Source organism: Molothrus ater, chromosome 2 (assembly GCF_012460135.2).
Source record: "Molothrus ater isolate BHLD 08-10-18 breed brown headed cowbird chromosome 2, BPBGC_Mater_1.1, whole genome shotgun sequence".
NCBI classification, from domain to species: domain Eukaryota; kingdom Metazoa; phylum Chordata; class Aves; order Passeriformes; family Icteridae; genus Molothrus; species Molothrus ater.
Genome location: NC_050479.2, coordinates 70,447,831 through 70,463,284, shown reverse-complemented (window position 1 = coordinate 70,463,284; position 15,454 = coordinate 70,447,831). Strand labels below are relative to the sequence as shown.

Below are 15,454 nucleotides of genomic sequence, written 5' to 3'. Positions count from 1 at the left end.
AGTTCCCGTTACAATACAATAAATCTTCTTCTGTGTTGAATATTCTGATTCTCACTAACCAATCTAATACCATACACAAATCTTATTGCATTTACATACAGCCTATAAGAATCACTACATTACCATACTGTGTTGCATTTTAAACCCTAAAAACTACTCTTTGGACCCCTTCTGCCAAGCTAGTAGGGTCTGCTCTGACCCTTGGACCTGCCTGCAAGCAGAGGATATTGTTTCATCAAAAGGGGATTATTACCTTCAGTTGGCCACACCATTGTTTTCTAGTTGTTCAGTAACTAAGGTATCTCAAAGCTTGCTTTCATTTCAATCTTGCTTATTGTTTTTATATTCTCAAAATCTTTTGCCAGACAATCATATTTATAAGGCTTTCCTGTTTCATCTTCTCCAACAGGCATCTTTTTAGCTGGATCAATGCTGGAACAAGGGCTGATGATGTCTTTCATCTCTCTTTTCCTCTTTCTTTCCCTTTCTTTTTTCTCTTTTCCTTTTAAATATTAATCTTACCTTTTTAAATTAACTTCTTAAATTTCCCTTTTCCCTGCCACCCTCCCTCTTTATCTAAAACCCACTGCCATATGCCTTATTTTTCTCTTCCCTTCACCCCAGCCCTTTACCGAAAATCCAGTGCTGTGTGCCTGTATCTCAGGTCTAGGACTAACACACCAATTTCCACATCAAGTGTGTAATGTGCCAGTAAAACTCTCTGTTTGTGGACCCTCGGATTTTGTTGCTCCTTTCGACCAATGAGCATTTTCGAAGCTGAAGTGCTCCCTTCCCCTTAAAGGGAGGGTTGTCACACAGTGCCCTATTGTCGCACAGTCACCTTCCCCTTCAGAAGCAAGTCTGCGCTCCCAGACGCACCGCCAAGCCACCACTTGCTCCTTGTTGTCTGGCGCCCTCTCCTGCTGTGAGACACTTCCTCTTGGAAGCCGAAGTTTCAGACGGATTCAGCTGGTCCAGGCAGCGCACGGGGATGTGCCGTGGGATGCTCTGGGGCTCCGTGCGCTGGGGCTCTGCACGGGCTCTTGCCCACAGTGTGCTTCTGTCCAAAACAGTCCGGGTTATTCAAGTGTTCTGCCTTCCCCAATTCTACCACCATCAACGTGAGAAGGAATCTTGCCATGGTACTTCCAGGAGTTTTGGATGCCTCAAATTGCATTACTCACATCTCACAGCCTAGATCATAGAGAAAGGAGCTATAGCTTGATTCATGTCAGAGCACAGTGGATGCAGGGGAATAATGAGTGATTGAAATCAGCTGGGGGGCCAGAATCATAGTTTGAGATTCATGTAACAAGGAAAAAAAATTGGAGTCTAGTCTTGGAGATACCTTAAAATGAAGGGGGGAGAGGGCTAAATTTTAGAGACCTTTTGCTGAAATAATATGATTCTTTACGCTCACTATGTACATTCAAGTTAACTGCTACACATTATGTAGGTTAACTACAGTGTGTGCTCATACACTCACTGGCAATTCCTACTCTTTCAATGTTTATATGTATTTGTACAAATACATCGAACAAATTGAATAAACTGTATGTAAAATGTGTTTTAGAACACAGTAAAAGAAATTGTACTAGCAGCCAAAGTGCTCTATTCATGCATTACTCGGTCAGAAAAGGGCAAGACCTCTGTATTAAAATAGCAACATGATATGCTTTCCTGGGCACGCATGCCTGAAGGTAAAGAGTGAGCCATTATTAATGTAGCTCAAATGTGTCTGAACTGCAAAAATAGCTCACAGGCTCTGCAAGGTATGTCAGATGCTCAGCACTGTGGAAACAGTACTGTGAAAGGAAATACATCACAATGGAACTGGCCAAGTTGAAGTCTTAATATTACTGATGAGATGGAAAAGTTTAACATACAATCCAAGTGCTTTTCTTGGAAGTACAAGCAATACAATTTATCTGTCCCATGTTACTCAGGACAAGAGCCACTGTGGTTATAAACGCCTGAAGTTCAGCCTTCAAAAGGACTGCTTAAAATAATGGGACAAAGTGATCCCACATATCCCATTTTAGCTTTCAACCTGTAAAACAAAATCAAAGCTATATTTGTTTTGTTTTAGTGTGTATATGTTTCATTTTTGCACTTCAGGCAATTTACATTACACTAAAGATAAATTTAGTGCTGGAATAAACACCCTCTGGAATAAGTGTGAATGCCAAAGAGCAACGTGCACCAAGTATCTGGTGAACCTGCTCCAGGTCTCTTCCAGACTAGTCAAAGTCTAGTGTAAGCCCAGTGGGAAAAAAAAGAAATTGAAGAAATTTTGCTGTGAGGTTCCTTGTGTGTCCAAAAGGCGGGCTTAACCCCATTCCGCCTGTAAACATGAGCAGGCTGAGGGAAGTCTGCAGTGTGCTGGGCAGTGCTTGCCTGTTGTTGATGCTTTCTGTGTGCAGGCTGAAATCAGATTAGCTGCATAGGATCTCAGGAGAGCTAATTATATTTTTAATTTTAAAGACTCATCACTGAGTGCTGCACTGTCAGCATGGCCGTGTCTTTTGTTCTGAATGCTGCTCTGACCACAGCTGGGTATGCACAGCTCCAGTTATAACCACGGTATATGACTGGAGAACAATAATCCTGAGCTTTCTGACATTTGCCCCCTCTCTCCCATGAAATCCTGCAGACTGCACTGATGTATGGTCAGTGCATTCAAAAGGAAAGTCAGGTCTCAAAGCCTCCTCAGGAACTGGCAAATCCTACAGCCCACATTTGAATTAATGTGTCTCATTTGTGAAACAATAATCCAGAGATGATCTGGACTGTCTGAAGATCTCTGCATCTTTTTCTGAACAGGTGGTCTGTAGCACACAGCTACCACAACAGGACCATGCTGGTCTGCCTACTACTTGGGACCCGACTCTCAGCTGGCTCCTCATCCATTCTGAGAGAGAGCTCATGCATTCCTGCTGCTCTCCCCTCAAAAGGCAGCTCCTCCCCATCGCTGTCCTTCCAAAAGGGCCTGTGTCCATCCATTGCAGCACTCCAGCTGTGTGAGCTATCCCCCCAGGTCTCTGTGATCCTGATGAGATCACAGCCTTTGAACTGCAAACAGACCTGATTTCTCCTGCTTCTTCCCCATGCTTTCTGCAGACCAGCACTTGAGATGCTGAGTTCTTAGAGAAAGAAAAGTATCTGCCCCACCTTACTGACCTGCAGGGCCAGCTTTATTTGTGTGAACAGACCTGGAGTGAGTCCACTGCAATTCTCTTCTGTTATGAGGTTTCTTCTGCCCACATCACCTCGCAGACTCAGATTACCAGCTTGGCCCAACATATCCTCACACAGTTGCAGGATGTCCTGCCTGCCCCACATCATTCCTAGTTGGCCTGGTGGGCAGCTTGGTTGGGCTCTGATCAGTCACTTGGTACTTATCAGATAACTGCACAGGGTTACTTCATCAGGAGCTTGGGCATGGTGAAGTGGCATCTGCTTTTAAAAGCAGAATAGTTATTTCCCATCAAGGCAAAAGCATGAAGTGACAGGACATAATCTGCTATCATTTACTGCTTCCTTTTATAGTTCCACATTTGCACATGTTGCTAATTGTTGTGTGTTACTTGGCAACAGAGGAAACCACTCCTATGTGATGTATTATTAAAGAAGAGACTATTAGGGAGACATACAGAGCCATAATATCAGCTAGAAAGTCAATGATAGCATCACACATAAAAGAAAGAAACATCTATTAGTTCAGCCTGATATTTCTCTTTATCTTTGCAGGCATCACGTTTAAGGCAGCTCTCTTGGTCATCTTCAACATTAAGGCTTTCTACAGGCTTTGGATTAGCGCTACCAGTTCAACTTCATTTAATATTTCATTTTAAATGAACTAATTTGTAAAAATTCTGCCAACAATTTTTATTCATTTGCGTATAAATAAATTACGTTTCTTAATGTCACCAAAAGACAAGGTAAAAAAAAGTGTTTGGAGGGTGGGGGTGGCAGAGAACTGCAGTTTTATCACAGAAAGAGAGATAACAGAAGCCAATACCAAACTGAATCACTATAATTTAATTGGTGCCATTAACACAGTATCTTGGGAAAGCTGAGTAACAAATTACATACTTCTCAATGGAGGGGAAATACTTGACAACTCTCACGTGACAGGGCAGGAATATAGAAGTGGAGGCTTAATGTTTCTTTTCCTATAGCCTTCAATTTCTACAGAAAGCTCTCACTATGCTTTGGGATATTCCGCTTAGCAGCTCAGTTAAACATAGCCTGTCACAGATGATCTCATCTTGAGCCATGTAACCAACTGTGTTCTTACACACAGCAAAATTCCTACTAGAATGGAAAAAAGGCACAGGCAAGCTCTCTTCATCAGTGCATTAGTGTAGCAGTTGTAAGGATCAGAGTTAAAATGGACCTTGAAGGAAGGACCTGACCAGCAAGGCAGTAGTGAGCCACAGGTAGGTTTCTATGTATGTGTCTTTTCAATCAGGCACATTTCAAATATTAAAGGAAGTCATAAAGAAACAAGGAAGCAACAGAAGACATGTATGTATTTAAATACTGTCAGTCTCAGCAGCTAACAGAAGAAAAAAAAAGTCAAAATAAAAAAGCTAGCTCTTACAATCACATTTAAATCTCCTCACTCTTTACTGCAGCTAAAGAGGCACTCAAGGGAGGGGACAACAACCTCTGCAGTAATTAACAGCACAAATTACATCAGAAGAGATCTTAATCATATCCTTAAATCATCTAAATCTCATAACAGAGTTCCTTAGAACTACCTTCAGGAATGAAAAGAAGCCCTTCTGTTGAATTTATGACACAAGTTTTCCACTTGCAGAACTGAAGTAGACATCCAATCACATGGGATTTTATAGCTACCCTTGAAGTATATCATGAGCAGATGTTCTAAGTGACACACCTGGCACAGAAGCACATTTGTCAAGGCCACTATCTGCAGGCAGAGAAAGGCAGTAGGACTTGTTCGCTTCAAGTACCCTACTGCTCAGAATACACACAGCAGATTAGTGCACAATTCTGCATTTCTCCAGGGACTGAGATGTAGGTTGCTCAGAAGACAAGCTTTGTAACATCCAGCTTCTCCTAGAAACCCCTGGAGCACTTTTAGCTGGGCTTTTATGTACCATAGTGACTAAAAGGCCAGGAACAGAGCTGGGGAAAAGTGGGGAAAAAAGTGAAAACTGAGACTGAACATTAAGAATAGTAAGTTTTCTTATTAATCTACAGGATATGGCTCAACAGTAATTCACAAAAAGCCTCAATTATTTAACTTGCAACTTTATTTCAGTGTAAGTCATTGGTATAAAGTTTAATATCTAATTATACAGATACTGGGGATTTTCAGGGAAGTTTATTTTGTCCTTTTTAGTGTCTTTTGCCACTTGGTCCTCAGGTGTGTTTCAAGAGGACTAACACTACATGTGTACCTTAAATTTCTATACAAAAGCACTTCAAGTCTTTGTTTTGTTCTTCTGAGTAGGATGCCCAAAACATGCATATTATAGACAATATAACGGTCAAGGAAATGTTTCCCCTCTTTAAACTAAGGCAGTTAAAACCCCAGGAATATCGATTGAGTAATTTGGAAGAGTAAAAAGGCTTCCTTAGTGCTCATTTATTCTTTGAGCAAGTAAGACACACCCTCTCAGAATTATCAGATTTGATTGCTGTCTGCACGAAAAAGACAAAGATTGTCAAAGACAGCATTTAATTATATACATTTCATAATGCCACTAACTCATCCACTTCTGAATAAGAACTCATCAACATTAAGAACTGTGTAAACCCACATGCAAAAATTGCCATAGAATTTTTTAAATAGAACCAAATTGGCAAGTTTTTGGAAAGGATATTTCAATGTTTAAAAAAAAAATTTAAAAAATGAGCACTTCAAGTAACTTAAATATCTTCAGCAAACATGTCCAGCAAGAGACTCTCTGTAAAAGAAATTGTTCTTAGAACAAAAAGCTAACAAATGGCTATTTAGCCACTATTTTTTCAACACAGTGGTGGGTCTGTGTGAAACATTTTGTAATCTAAATAAAGCGAGTCCATTACAATGTTAAAAAACATACATTAAGCAGGACTGATTAACTATTGCATTTCTGTATTTACAAAAGTGCTTAGCATAACAAAATTATCTAAAAAAATATAAACTTTACCAATATCATTTGGTTCTATGTGTGCTCCTAGATCTGCACTTGGAAAAAATAGTATTTACACTGTTAGATTTAGATAAGTTTCTATAATTTTTGAAGAAATTTAACAAAACTGCCCCCACAAATGGACCCATATCTAAGTCAATGAATTTCATCTGGCTCATAACAGAGCAGGAGCAAATCCTTGAGTGCTGAGCAGTACAAACAATTCTAGCCATTATCTGTGGCATTAGACCCCAGAACTGGCTGCCGACAAATTGGGCAGGTGGAGTTTTCAGAAAGCCAGCGATCAATACAATGAATATGAAACTCATGCGTACAAGGTAACTGCCTTAGCTTATTCCCTGTTGCATATTCATTAATGCAAACACTGCACGTTTTACTCCATTCATTTTCGGTGTGAACATCCCCATAGTTCCGTGTAGAAAGATTGTCAATCTGCTCTTTGGTTAAACCTCTTAAACGATCATCATCATCATCCTCATTCAGCAGGAAGAAGTGGGCAAGTCGAAGGATGGGCAGCGTTCCATTCTCCACTAGGTTGTTTGCATCTTGAGACTGCCTGCTGTCTTGGTTCTCATGATTGCGCCCAGAGCGTTGACTGCCATCTACTGCGTGTCGATTTCTAGACAAAACCCCACTGGGATCACTGCCATTCGCTGTACTTGAGTTATTCTGTGCATCCGCTAAGTGATGGCCGCCTCTTTGCACTTCTGAATTAGATTCAGTTTCCGTTAAAGAACTCAGTTCTCCAAAGCCTGTCATTATCTGTCTAAGGATTGATCGAAGTGCCACTGATGAAGGTTCCCCAAGCCCAGTTTCTGAAATCCGACGAAGAGGTATCCGTATAGTGCTAATGTAGGTCCGAATACCTGCGCGTTCTGAGCGGGATATCGTGCGCCGAAACCCTCCACTGTCACTTTCAAAGGTAACTGTGTTTTCTGACATTCCTACTCTAGAACGAGTTCTACTGGCAATGCTGTCCCGGTCTCTGTTTTCTCCAGGACGAATTCTTCTCACCTGAAGATCTAGTGTAATTGTTGGGTGCCTTCTGGCAGCAGCTACTGGCCTACCAGGTTCTTCCTCTTCTGAAGTTGTTCGCAAGGATGGGGCTACACTGGAAAGCTGGGAAGCCTGAGTGTTACCTCTTGCTTGCTCTTCAGTAGGCTGTGGAGAAGCCTGAGCCATTTGTCTCCTACTTCTGTAGACCTGCTGTGCATTTCTATCCTGCCTCTGACCATGTTCCTCAGAATGAGCAGCATCACCTTGCCTTTGCAGCGGGGAGCGGCTTCGACTACTTAGGGTAGACCTCAGCCGCAAAATTTCTAGTCTTTGGTTCGTATTCATCCGGACATTAGTTCTAGCTCTACCCCTTCTGACCCCTGCAGAAGTACCTCTTTCTGGCATTTCTCTTGGTTCATCAGCAGCCATGGAATTGTTTCGTGTAGTATTATTTGTCTGGCCTGTCAGCTCTCTCGTTCTACTCCTGAGCCTCCCTGAGACTGCATGAGAGACTATTTCTGACCTTAATGCCATGGCACGTCTTAAAAGCCTGGTCCTTGCAGCGTCGTTGTTTGCCTCTCTTGCAGCCATGCTCCTTGTCCGTGAGGCTACTGAACTGGCAACTAGCTGACGTCTTCTTTCTACATACAGTCTGGTAGCATCTATATCAACATACTCCTCACCAGAAGTTTCAAAACTGTTATGATCATGATTTATATTGATTTCAAGACTAAAGCGAAACTCCCCACTGTTTGGATTCGTTCGACTCACGGCTCTCCAGGTTTGGTTCCCACTCTGCCCACTGCGGGTGGCGTTTCCTGTGCGACGAAATGCATTAAGCCATTCAAGCAAAGAGTCGCCGGTGGAGTTTTCCCCAAGAACTTCAGAATCTGAGAGAAACAAAGAATTGCAAACATTCATACAACTGCATGCTCTGCATATGACAATGCACTCCAAATCCTCTTCACTTGCTAGGCTCTGACTTCAGACACCATACAGGAGCAGGGCACCTAACTTGCTATGCTAATGTACAAAAATGTGCTCTATGTAAAAATGCCATCAAAACTTACCAGTTCAACCTAGAATTTTTGTCTCACCAGCAGACTCACAGAGAAATTAATACACCCAGATTGTCTCTTCTGAGCCAGTGTTCAGATCCAGGTGGTCCAAAGATGGTTGTATTTGTCCAATACCTGCCACTTGCTGAAGTTACCAGTTTGGGAATATTTTAACAACTCATTTTGATACAGCAGGAAAAGGAATACCAAGTCTTGTCTTCTTTTGGAAAACATTTTTAAAAAATGTTTCCTATAAGCAGTAGAATAAATGATCACAGAATCATTAAGGTCAGAAGGAACCTCTGGAGATAATGTAGTTCAACTCTCCTGCCAAGGCAAGGTCACCTAGAGCAGCTTACACAGGAATGTGTCTGGGTGGGATGCATGGTTTGAACAGATTTTCTCCTTTTGTGCAAATATACTCTTTTCCTATTACAATACCCACAGCTCCATTTTCAAGTCTTCTCCAACTACACACTCAGGAACAGATACACGTGCTGTGGTTAGGGCTAACTATGTGTATAAAGCTGGCCAGTTGTCATGATCACAGTGAAGATTTTCCCTTTAAGGGATCAGATTAAGTTCTCCCTACTCCATCATCTCAGTGTCCAGGAAACCTCCCCTCCAAGAACTTTGGTATCTTCATTTCTGAGCTGCCAATTCTTCTCCCAAATCTGACTGTAACTGGCCAAATGAATAAGCCAGTATTTCTGGCGAAATGAAGACCGTGCATAAAACACAAGCTTCACTTGACTAAAACAAATGGAAATGAAACAACAAAAGTGTCAAAACAGTGGAGAGAATAACTGTTTTCCAATTAACTTCATTTCCAACTGCTCTAATACATGATAAAAACCTCTAAGAACTGAAAAAACAGTATTTTTGTGCTATCACATTTACTAGCAGGGGACAATGAGGGAAAAAGGAGCAAGTAATTTGTGATTAACATAAACAAGTTCTCATCAAGTATTTCAAGTTGGGTTTTGCATCCTTAGGAAATCTCTCCTAAACAATCCCCACAGGCAGATTGAAAAAAAAAAAAAAAAAGAGAAATGAGACTCTCTTAAATATCTTTACATAACACTACTTATGCACCACATACTATGTGTCTACATATATGAATGAAGAATATTTACCTCCAACAGTTCTACCTTCACCTTCTCTGTTATCCAGATCAGACTGTGATGTCAGACGCTCCTTAGCCCCCTCCAAACGTTGCTGCAACTCTTCTGCTGTTATTTCTCCTGAATTAATTTACATTTTGATAACACTGTTAGATAAGACACTATTATTGCCTCTACATAGCCATGCAGAAATAACATTTTCTATCTTGAATGAAAATCTTCAGAAGACAGACAAAACTGATGAAACCATAAAGAAAACAGCACTCATGTGAGATCACAATGCAGATATCAGAGGAAGTAGGTAGTGGAGTGGAAGAAAAAGATGCTGAATGTGTTGACAGTATGCCAGCTTCCAGTAACACTTCAGAGGCCCCCAAAATTGCCACACATAAACAGATATACTTGAATGTACCAAATGTTAATTATCTGGGTTTGGACATTCAAATGCAGCATCTTGGTATACAGGTGAAGTGTTATCCTTGTGTTCCATATGGAGGATTTTTCCCTTTCTACAAAGCCACAGAAGTCAGGCTGCTTGAGTCACAGGACCCCATGTGGTGCCTAACAGCAGGAGAGTTACTCCACTATACTTCTACTGAAGGTATGCAGATCTTACCAGGAGTGCCAAGCAGGTTTCGGTCCCTCATTAACCTGTAGTCCTCCTCGTTGAGCTCGTTAATGAACTGGTAATAGGCCTCCTCCCTGCTGAGGCGCTCCAGCTGCCGCTGTCTCTCACCTTCACCGCTGCGCTCCCGTGAAGGCGCCTGCTCATTGCCATTTCCCGCACGGTGCCGGGAGCGATCCATAATGATAATGCCAAGCTGTCCTGAATAAAACCAGAAGATTAGACTACCCAGGAATTACGGGAAGTATTTACCTGATTTGCAGTCAAACATCCCCAGCGTTTTCAAAGAAATTAGTTTATTAATAGCTAAAGATGATTAAAGTGAACCAAGCTCCATGTTATTTGCCAAGACAACAGGGTAGTTTATAATTCAAATATATAAATACTTGTAGCTTGCTGAAAAATAGTTTCAAGCCCCCTTCCTCACTGAAAGGGCATACTAGTTGGTATGGCAACTTTAAAATAAAAATGCAATGACAGGTTGGGGTTTTTTTTAGCTAAATAATGATATTCTAGAAAGTTAAAGGAATTAACATAAAATTTATGTTCTTTCTCTCAAGTAAAATACAACAGCAGTGGGTAGGGAGTATTTCAGAAGCTGCAGTATAGCTAAAACCATGGTTTTCTGATTATTGTACTGCAATTACTGTGCAGACTTGTTACAACCCCAACACATAAGACTACATTAGTATTTTCATTGGTAATATCATCCACATAGTGTACAGCCTACAGATTTCTTTTTGGTGGAATGACTCTTCTGACATTCTTACATTATTGGTATATTTTGCTTGCATTCTCTAATCCAAGGATTAGCTAGCAACGAGACATCCATCTCCAGAATATGGGGTAAAAGGAACTGGCTGTACTTTTGCCACAGTTCTTCATCACTTACCAAATATTGAACCAGTGGGACCACACTGTTAGAAGGCAAGAATAACCTTCCAGTGTCCAAGAGGCATCATCTCCATTGATTTTTGTGTCATTACCACCTCCCTCTGGTTAGGACTCAATCCTCTGACCACTCCTCAACTTTCCTATTTTCTAAAGGAAACCTGTTCTTCCACTCTCTATTTGAAAGACGATAAAGTGTCCTCTCAATTGCGCTTCCTGTTTAACAAAAGGCACCTGTAACACCTGCTGAGGCAGACACCAGAAAAAAAGAGATCACTTCTCTACAGAGATCATCAGGCTAGAGAAGCCCCAGACTCACTGCACCAATCTGCTTGCCTGTGAGTAAATGCCTGTTTTATTTGTTTGTTTTCTGTCAATTTACACACATATAAAAGTCACTTCAAGTTTAGATGACAGGGAAAACACGGAAAACAGCATTCTAAGCACACTCCTGATCAATCATTAGTCTTCACAGGACAGGTGATGAGACAACAAACAGACCATAACAACTATTAGAAATACATCAAAAAAAAAAAAAAAAAGAAGCAAATCTTTATCAATACTGCAAACAGATACAAAAAAATCAGAAAATGTATTTGTCAACAGCAGAAGCTGGCATACATTTAATATACCTTTTTACGTTCTTTGTGGGATCCATTCTGATGTATCCTTGGTTTCACTATTTCCACACCTCATGTTACTTCCCCCTACCAGCCCCTGTCCCAGGTAACTGCATTTCCAAACACACTTCTTCCAAATCAACCATCTTCCTCCTGTGTCCTACACTACATTTTGGTGCATTTAAAATCTTGTCTCCCTCTCTCTTAAATGAGCTCTAACTCATTTGACTTCAAAAAAATTAAATCTGAGTATCTTTCCTTCAAGACATTTTCCATTCCCATAATATTTTTCTCTTTAATCAATGTTGTCCTCTTGGCTCAGTCTCACAAGCTGTAGATAACTGCTGACTTCAATTTCCTACAAGGGCTATGTTCAAATCAGGTTACTTCCCTATCACACTTCCTAACACAAATTTCTCATCCAGCTCTTCCTCTTACTATCCCGGTTTCCTCACAACAAAAGTGGTTCCCACCCAACCCCCAGCCAGCACTATCATTAGCTTGGCAACACCCATCGTGAAAATTACCTAATTAACGCTATTACCATGAAAATCCCCAATCCAGACTGCACTGAATGCTGAAGTGCCTCTGTCCCGGGGGACTTACAACTTGACACAGGTGCAGCGGGGACAGGGGGAAGGAGGAATGATAAAATTAATTCAGTTTCACGAGAGGTTGTCATTTAGACAAATGCCTTAAAACAACATGTGGCTGCTTGCTCGACAATGACCATTCTAAGTTAACCGACTTCCCAGGTACATCACTGTACTGCTGCACACAAGAAAATTCCACATATATTCTTAAGAAGTCCATCACATGTAGTCCCCCTCAATCTAAATTTTAAGTGTTGTTCAAAAGATAGGTTCTTTAGTTATCAGTTATCCACAGAAAATCTGGAAATCTCTTTGATTTTGTGGGTAGTTAAGGAAAAAAATAAAATACTCTTTTGTTGACAACTGTATGGTAGGATGATTAGTCACACTCCTTGAATGACTCACTTAGAAACAGTAAGGAGTGCGAAGTGCTCCGTTGTCCTATCTGTTTAACACAATTCCATGGATGACAACTACTATCCCTATTAATCAAATGCCATTAAAACTAAGTACTTTGACACCTAAAATGTTTTAAAGTAGTTAACGTTGAAGGGTATTAACTGTATCAAAAATTAAGTACATTGCACTAGAATATTTCTGGCTATTGAAAAGTTGAAGGGCATTAACTAGTAAAATGCAAAAAACTGAAATTGAAATCCAGTTATAAGTTGGACTACTCTTCCTTTGCAAAGAAGTAAAGAGGTAGGGGTCGCATGCTAACAGCTTGTTTTCTAGCCTTTTCAACCCAAGACTTACTCCTTTAGACCTTCATTCATGATTACTCTAGCCTATTCTTTAAGGTTTACAACTATTTTTTAATACATACCTTATGCTTTTAAGTTTCAGCCTGTTTCCCTGAAGTACTACCCCCGATTCAATTAGGTATTCCTTTTCTGAAAGTCTACCACCTGATTGCAAGGCGACCACGGAGTTTAACTGAGGAAACCTCCCCGAGCTAGAGGGCTATTTAGCATTTCTGTCACACCATAGCCTCCAGGCAGGATGATCTCACCGACTTCGGGAATTAAAAAAAAAAAAAAAACCACAAAAAAAACCACAAAACCAAAAAACAACCCCAAACCAAACGCAGAAACCCCCACGCATGAAGCCTGGGGAAGGAGAGGAGGAAGGAGACAAAAAGGGAGAGTCAGAAGGTAATGAAAACACCGCCCCCCGGACATCCAGCGCGACCCAAGCCGAGGGCCTGAGAGTGGCCGCCCGCCCCCGCCCCAGGCCGGCAGCAGGGCCCGCAGCCGCCAGAGCTGAGCCAGGCCCGGGACAGGGCAGGGCTGGCGCCGCGACCCCAGGCCGTAGAGCCGTGAGGGCACCGGGGATTGATGGAGCCCTGGGGCCGGGTCCTGCCCCGCCCTCGCCTGTTGCCGGGGGACGGGAGCGCCGTGACTGACGGGGCCCCCGCCCAATGTCCCGGCCGGCCCGCGGCCGCCGGCCAATGGCAGCAGCGCCAGGCAGCCCGTGCCCTCCCGCCCCGCGGCCCCCGGGCTGCCCGGCTCGGCCCTGACACCCACCGCCCCGGCCGGACTACGCTCTCCGCCGCTGCCCGAACCCACGGCTCTCCTGTCCGCGGCGGGCCGCGTCACCCGCTGCGGCAAACCGTGCCGCCGCCTGCCCCGTTGGGGGGAAGCCCGCCGAGAGCGCGGCCGGCAAAGCCCGACAGCCCATCCCTGCCTGCTGCTGGCGGCGGTGTGGGCCGGCTGAGCCGCGCTGCGCCCCGTCCCTACCGGCGGCAGCGGCAACCACCCCCGCCGGGACACCGACCCTGCGTGTGCGAGCGGGGCGCGCTCCAGCTCCTATTGCCGTCCGGGTGCCGGCTCCAGCACCGATTGCGGTCCGGGTGGCTGCCGGCGCCGCCGGCGCAGGTTCCGTGCACGAGAGAGGGGGCGGCCCCCACCGCGAGCCCCGCCCCCCGGCGCGCAGGCGCGTTGGGCTCTGTGTGCTGCCTTACGTAAGGAACGAGATTGATCGTGGAACCGCTTTTCTCTCCGCTCCCTCCTCCCCAGGCTGCCGCGATTTTAAATGGGACGCTTTTCCTTCTTCCGTCACTTTGCCTCCCTTTCTTCCCTTTTTGTTTACGTTTCTTTCTGCAGGAATCTCCCACTGAACTTTTTCTAAAACGTTCAAAAAATAATTGCTGGGTGTCGTCACCGCAAGCCACGATTTTAGTGACTTCATTTGCAGAGCCTTGGGTAGAAGTTCTCCCACGCGAGACGCGGAACCTCCCACAAGATTTTGCCGGTTTTAGTGGCGGACACCGCGAGGGCACCCACAGTGTGGGTGGGGCCCGAGCTGCTCGTGCGGGTTTGTCTCCACACACCTTGCACAAACTCTCTGAATCGGCTAAATGAGGGGATTTCCCCAGTAGGGTGCTTCTGTGTGAAACCTCTGCCTCATCCCTCTCACGTCCAAAGTGCTCTTGTGTTCAAACTAAAATAAACAAGAGTTTGGGTATTTTTTGTACAGCTGGTCTCGTACAAAGGAGCGCCCTCGGTAATGGATGAGGTGCGAGGAAGGGCTCAGGGCTGCTCTCCGGGAAGGTTCTTCCACAACACACCCAGGATTTCTCTATTCTGCTTAAGGAAAAGAGTTTGCACAAATGTTATATTTACGTTTGGTGGTAATTCCTGTTCTGCCATTAGGTGGTTTCCATGGGACAAACTGACGGCTGGTACAGATTCTTAATACTGAGGCCAGATCAGGAACTACTCTTTGCTCACTGCATTCAGAAACTGGCAACCTCTTTGTTTTTCGTGTGCCTTGGCACAGTATAAATAATTAGTATTCTATTATGATTCACCTTGCCTGAAGATCCAATTTATTTTCATAATTAATGTCAGAGTATATATACTATATATATATATATATATATATATATATATATATATATAGGTTTTAGTTATGTTTTTTTAATCTTTTCCTCTCACAGCCCACTTTTACTAATCATTGTTCCATAGTCAAACACAACATCTCCTCTGCTATCAAGCCCACATACACACTCTTCATCCAGAAGGAAGTTATGATTTAGATGGGTGAATAAACACGTTTCCATACCAAAACCTTTTACTGAATTAGTTTATTTTCCACTGACCCGTTCTCCAGCACAGAATTTGGTGTCCATGTCCTGTTCATAGTGATGTTTCACAACAGCACACTATAACTAAGTAAAGTACTTGTTCATTTTATGTTGTGTTGTTAATACAAAATGACAAGAGTAGATCTTAAAATATTATTGCACTGTAGCAGTGCTGTCCACAGTGAAACTGTCTCTTTGCAACTATAATAAAAATAGCCTCTGGAGGGCAGCAAACCTCAGGCAATTACTAAGTTTTGTAATAAAGAATTTGAGAACCTGGATTTAATTT

At 42.9% G+C, this 15,454-nt stretch overlaps 1 protein-coding gene across 5 annotated transcripts; it reads right to left on the bottom strand.

Annotated features, from left to right (window-relative positions):
• Positions 1-5,267: 5,267 nt before the first annotated feature.
• Positions 5,268-13,900, bottom strand: RNF6 (ring finger protein 6). Of its 5 annotated transcripts, none has more exons than XM_036404102.2 (4): positions 13,854-13,900; positions 9,965-10,174; positions 9,361-9,468; positions 5,268-8,056 (listed from the first exon to the last, which is right to left on the bottom strand). In XM_036404102.2, the coding sequence occupies exons 2-4, from the start codon at positions 10,152-10,154 to the stop codon at positions 6,375-6,377; spliced, it is 1,980 nt and encodes a 659-aa protein (XP_036259995.1). In that variant the 5' UTR covers positions 10,155-10,174; positions 13,854-13,900; the 3' UTR covers positions 5,268-6,374. The 5 variants fall into 5 exon arrangements, with proteins under 5 accessions (XP_036259995.1, XP_054374611.1, XP_054374610.1 ...); XM_054518636.1 differs by lacking the exon at positions 13,854-13,900 and adding an exon at positions 13,817-13,832; XM_054518635.1 differs by lacking the exon at positions 13,854-13,900 and adding an exon at positions 13,604-13,692.
• Positions 13,901-15,454: the final 1,554 nt, after the last annotated feature.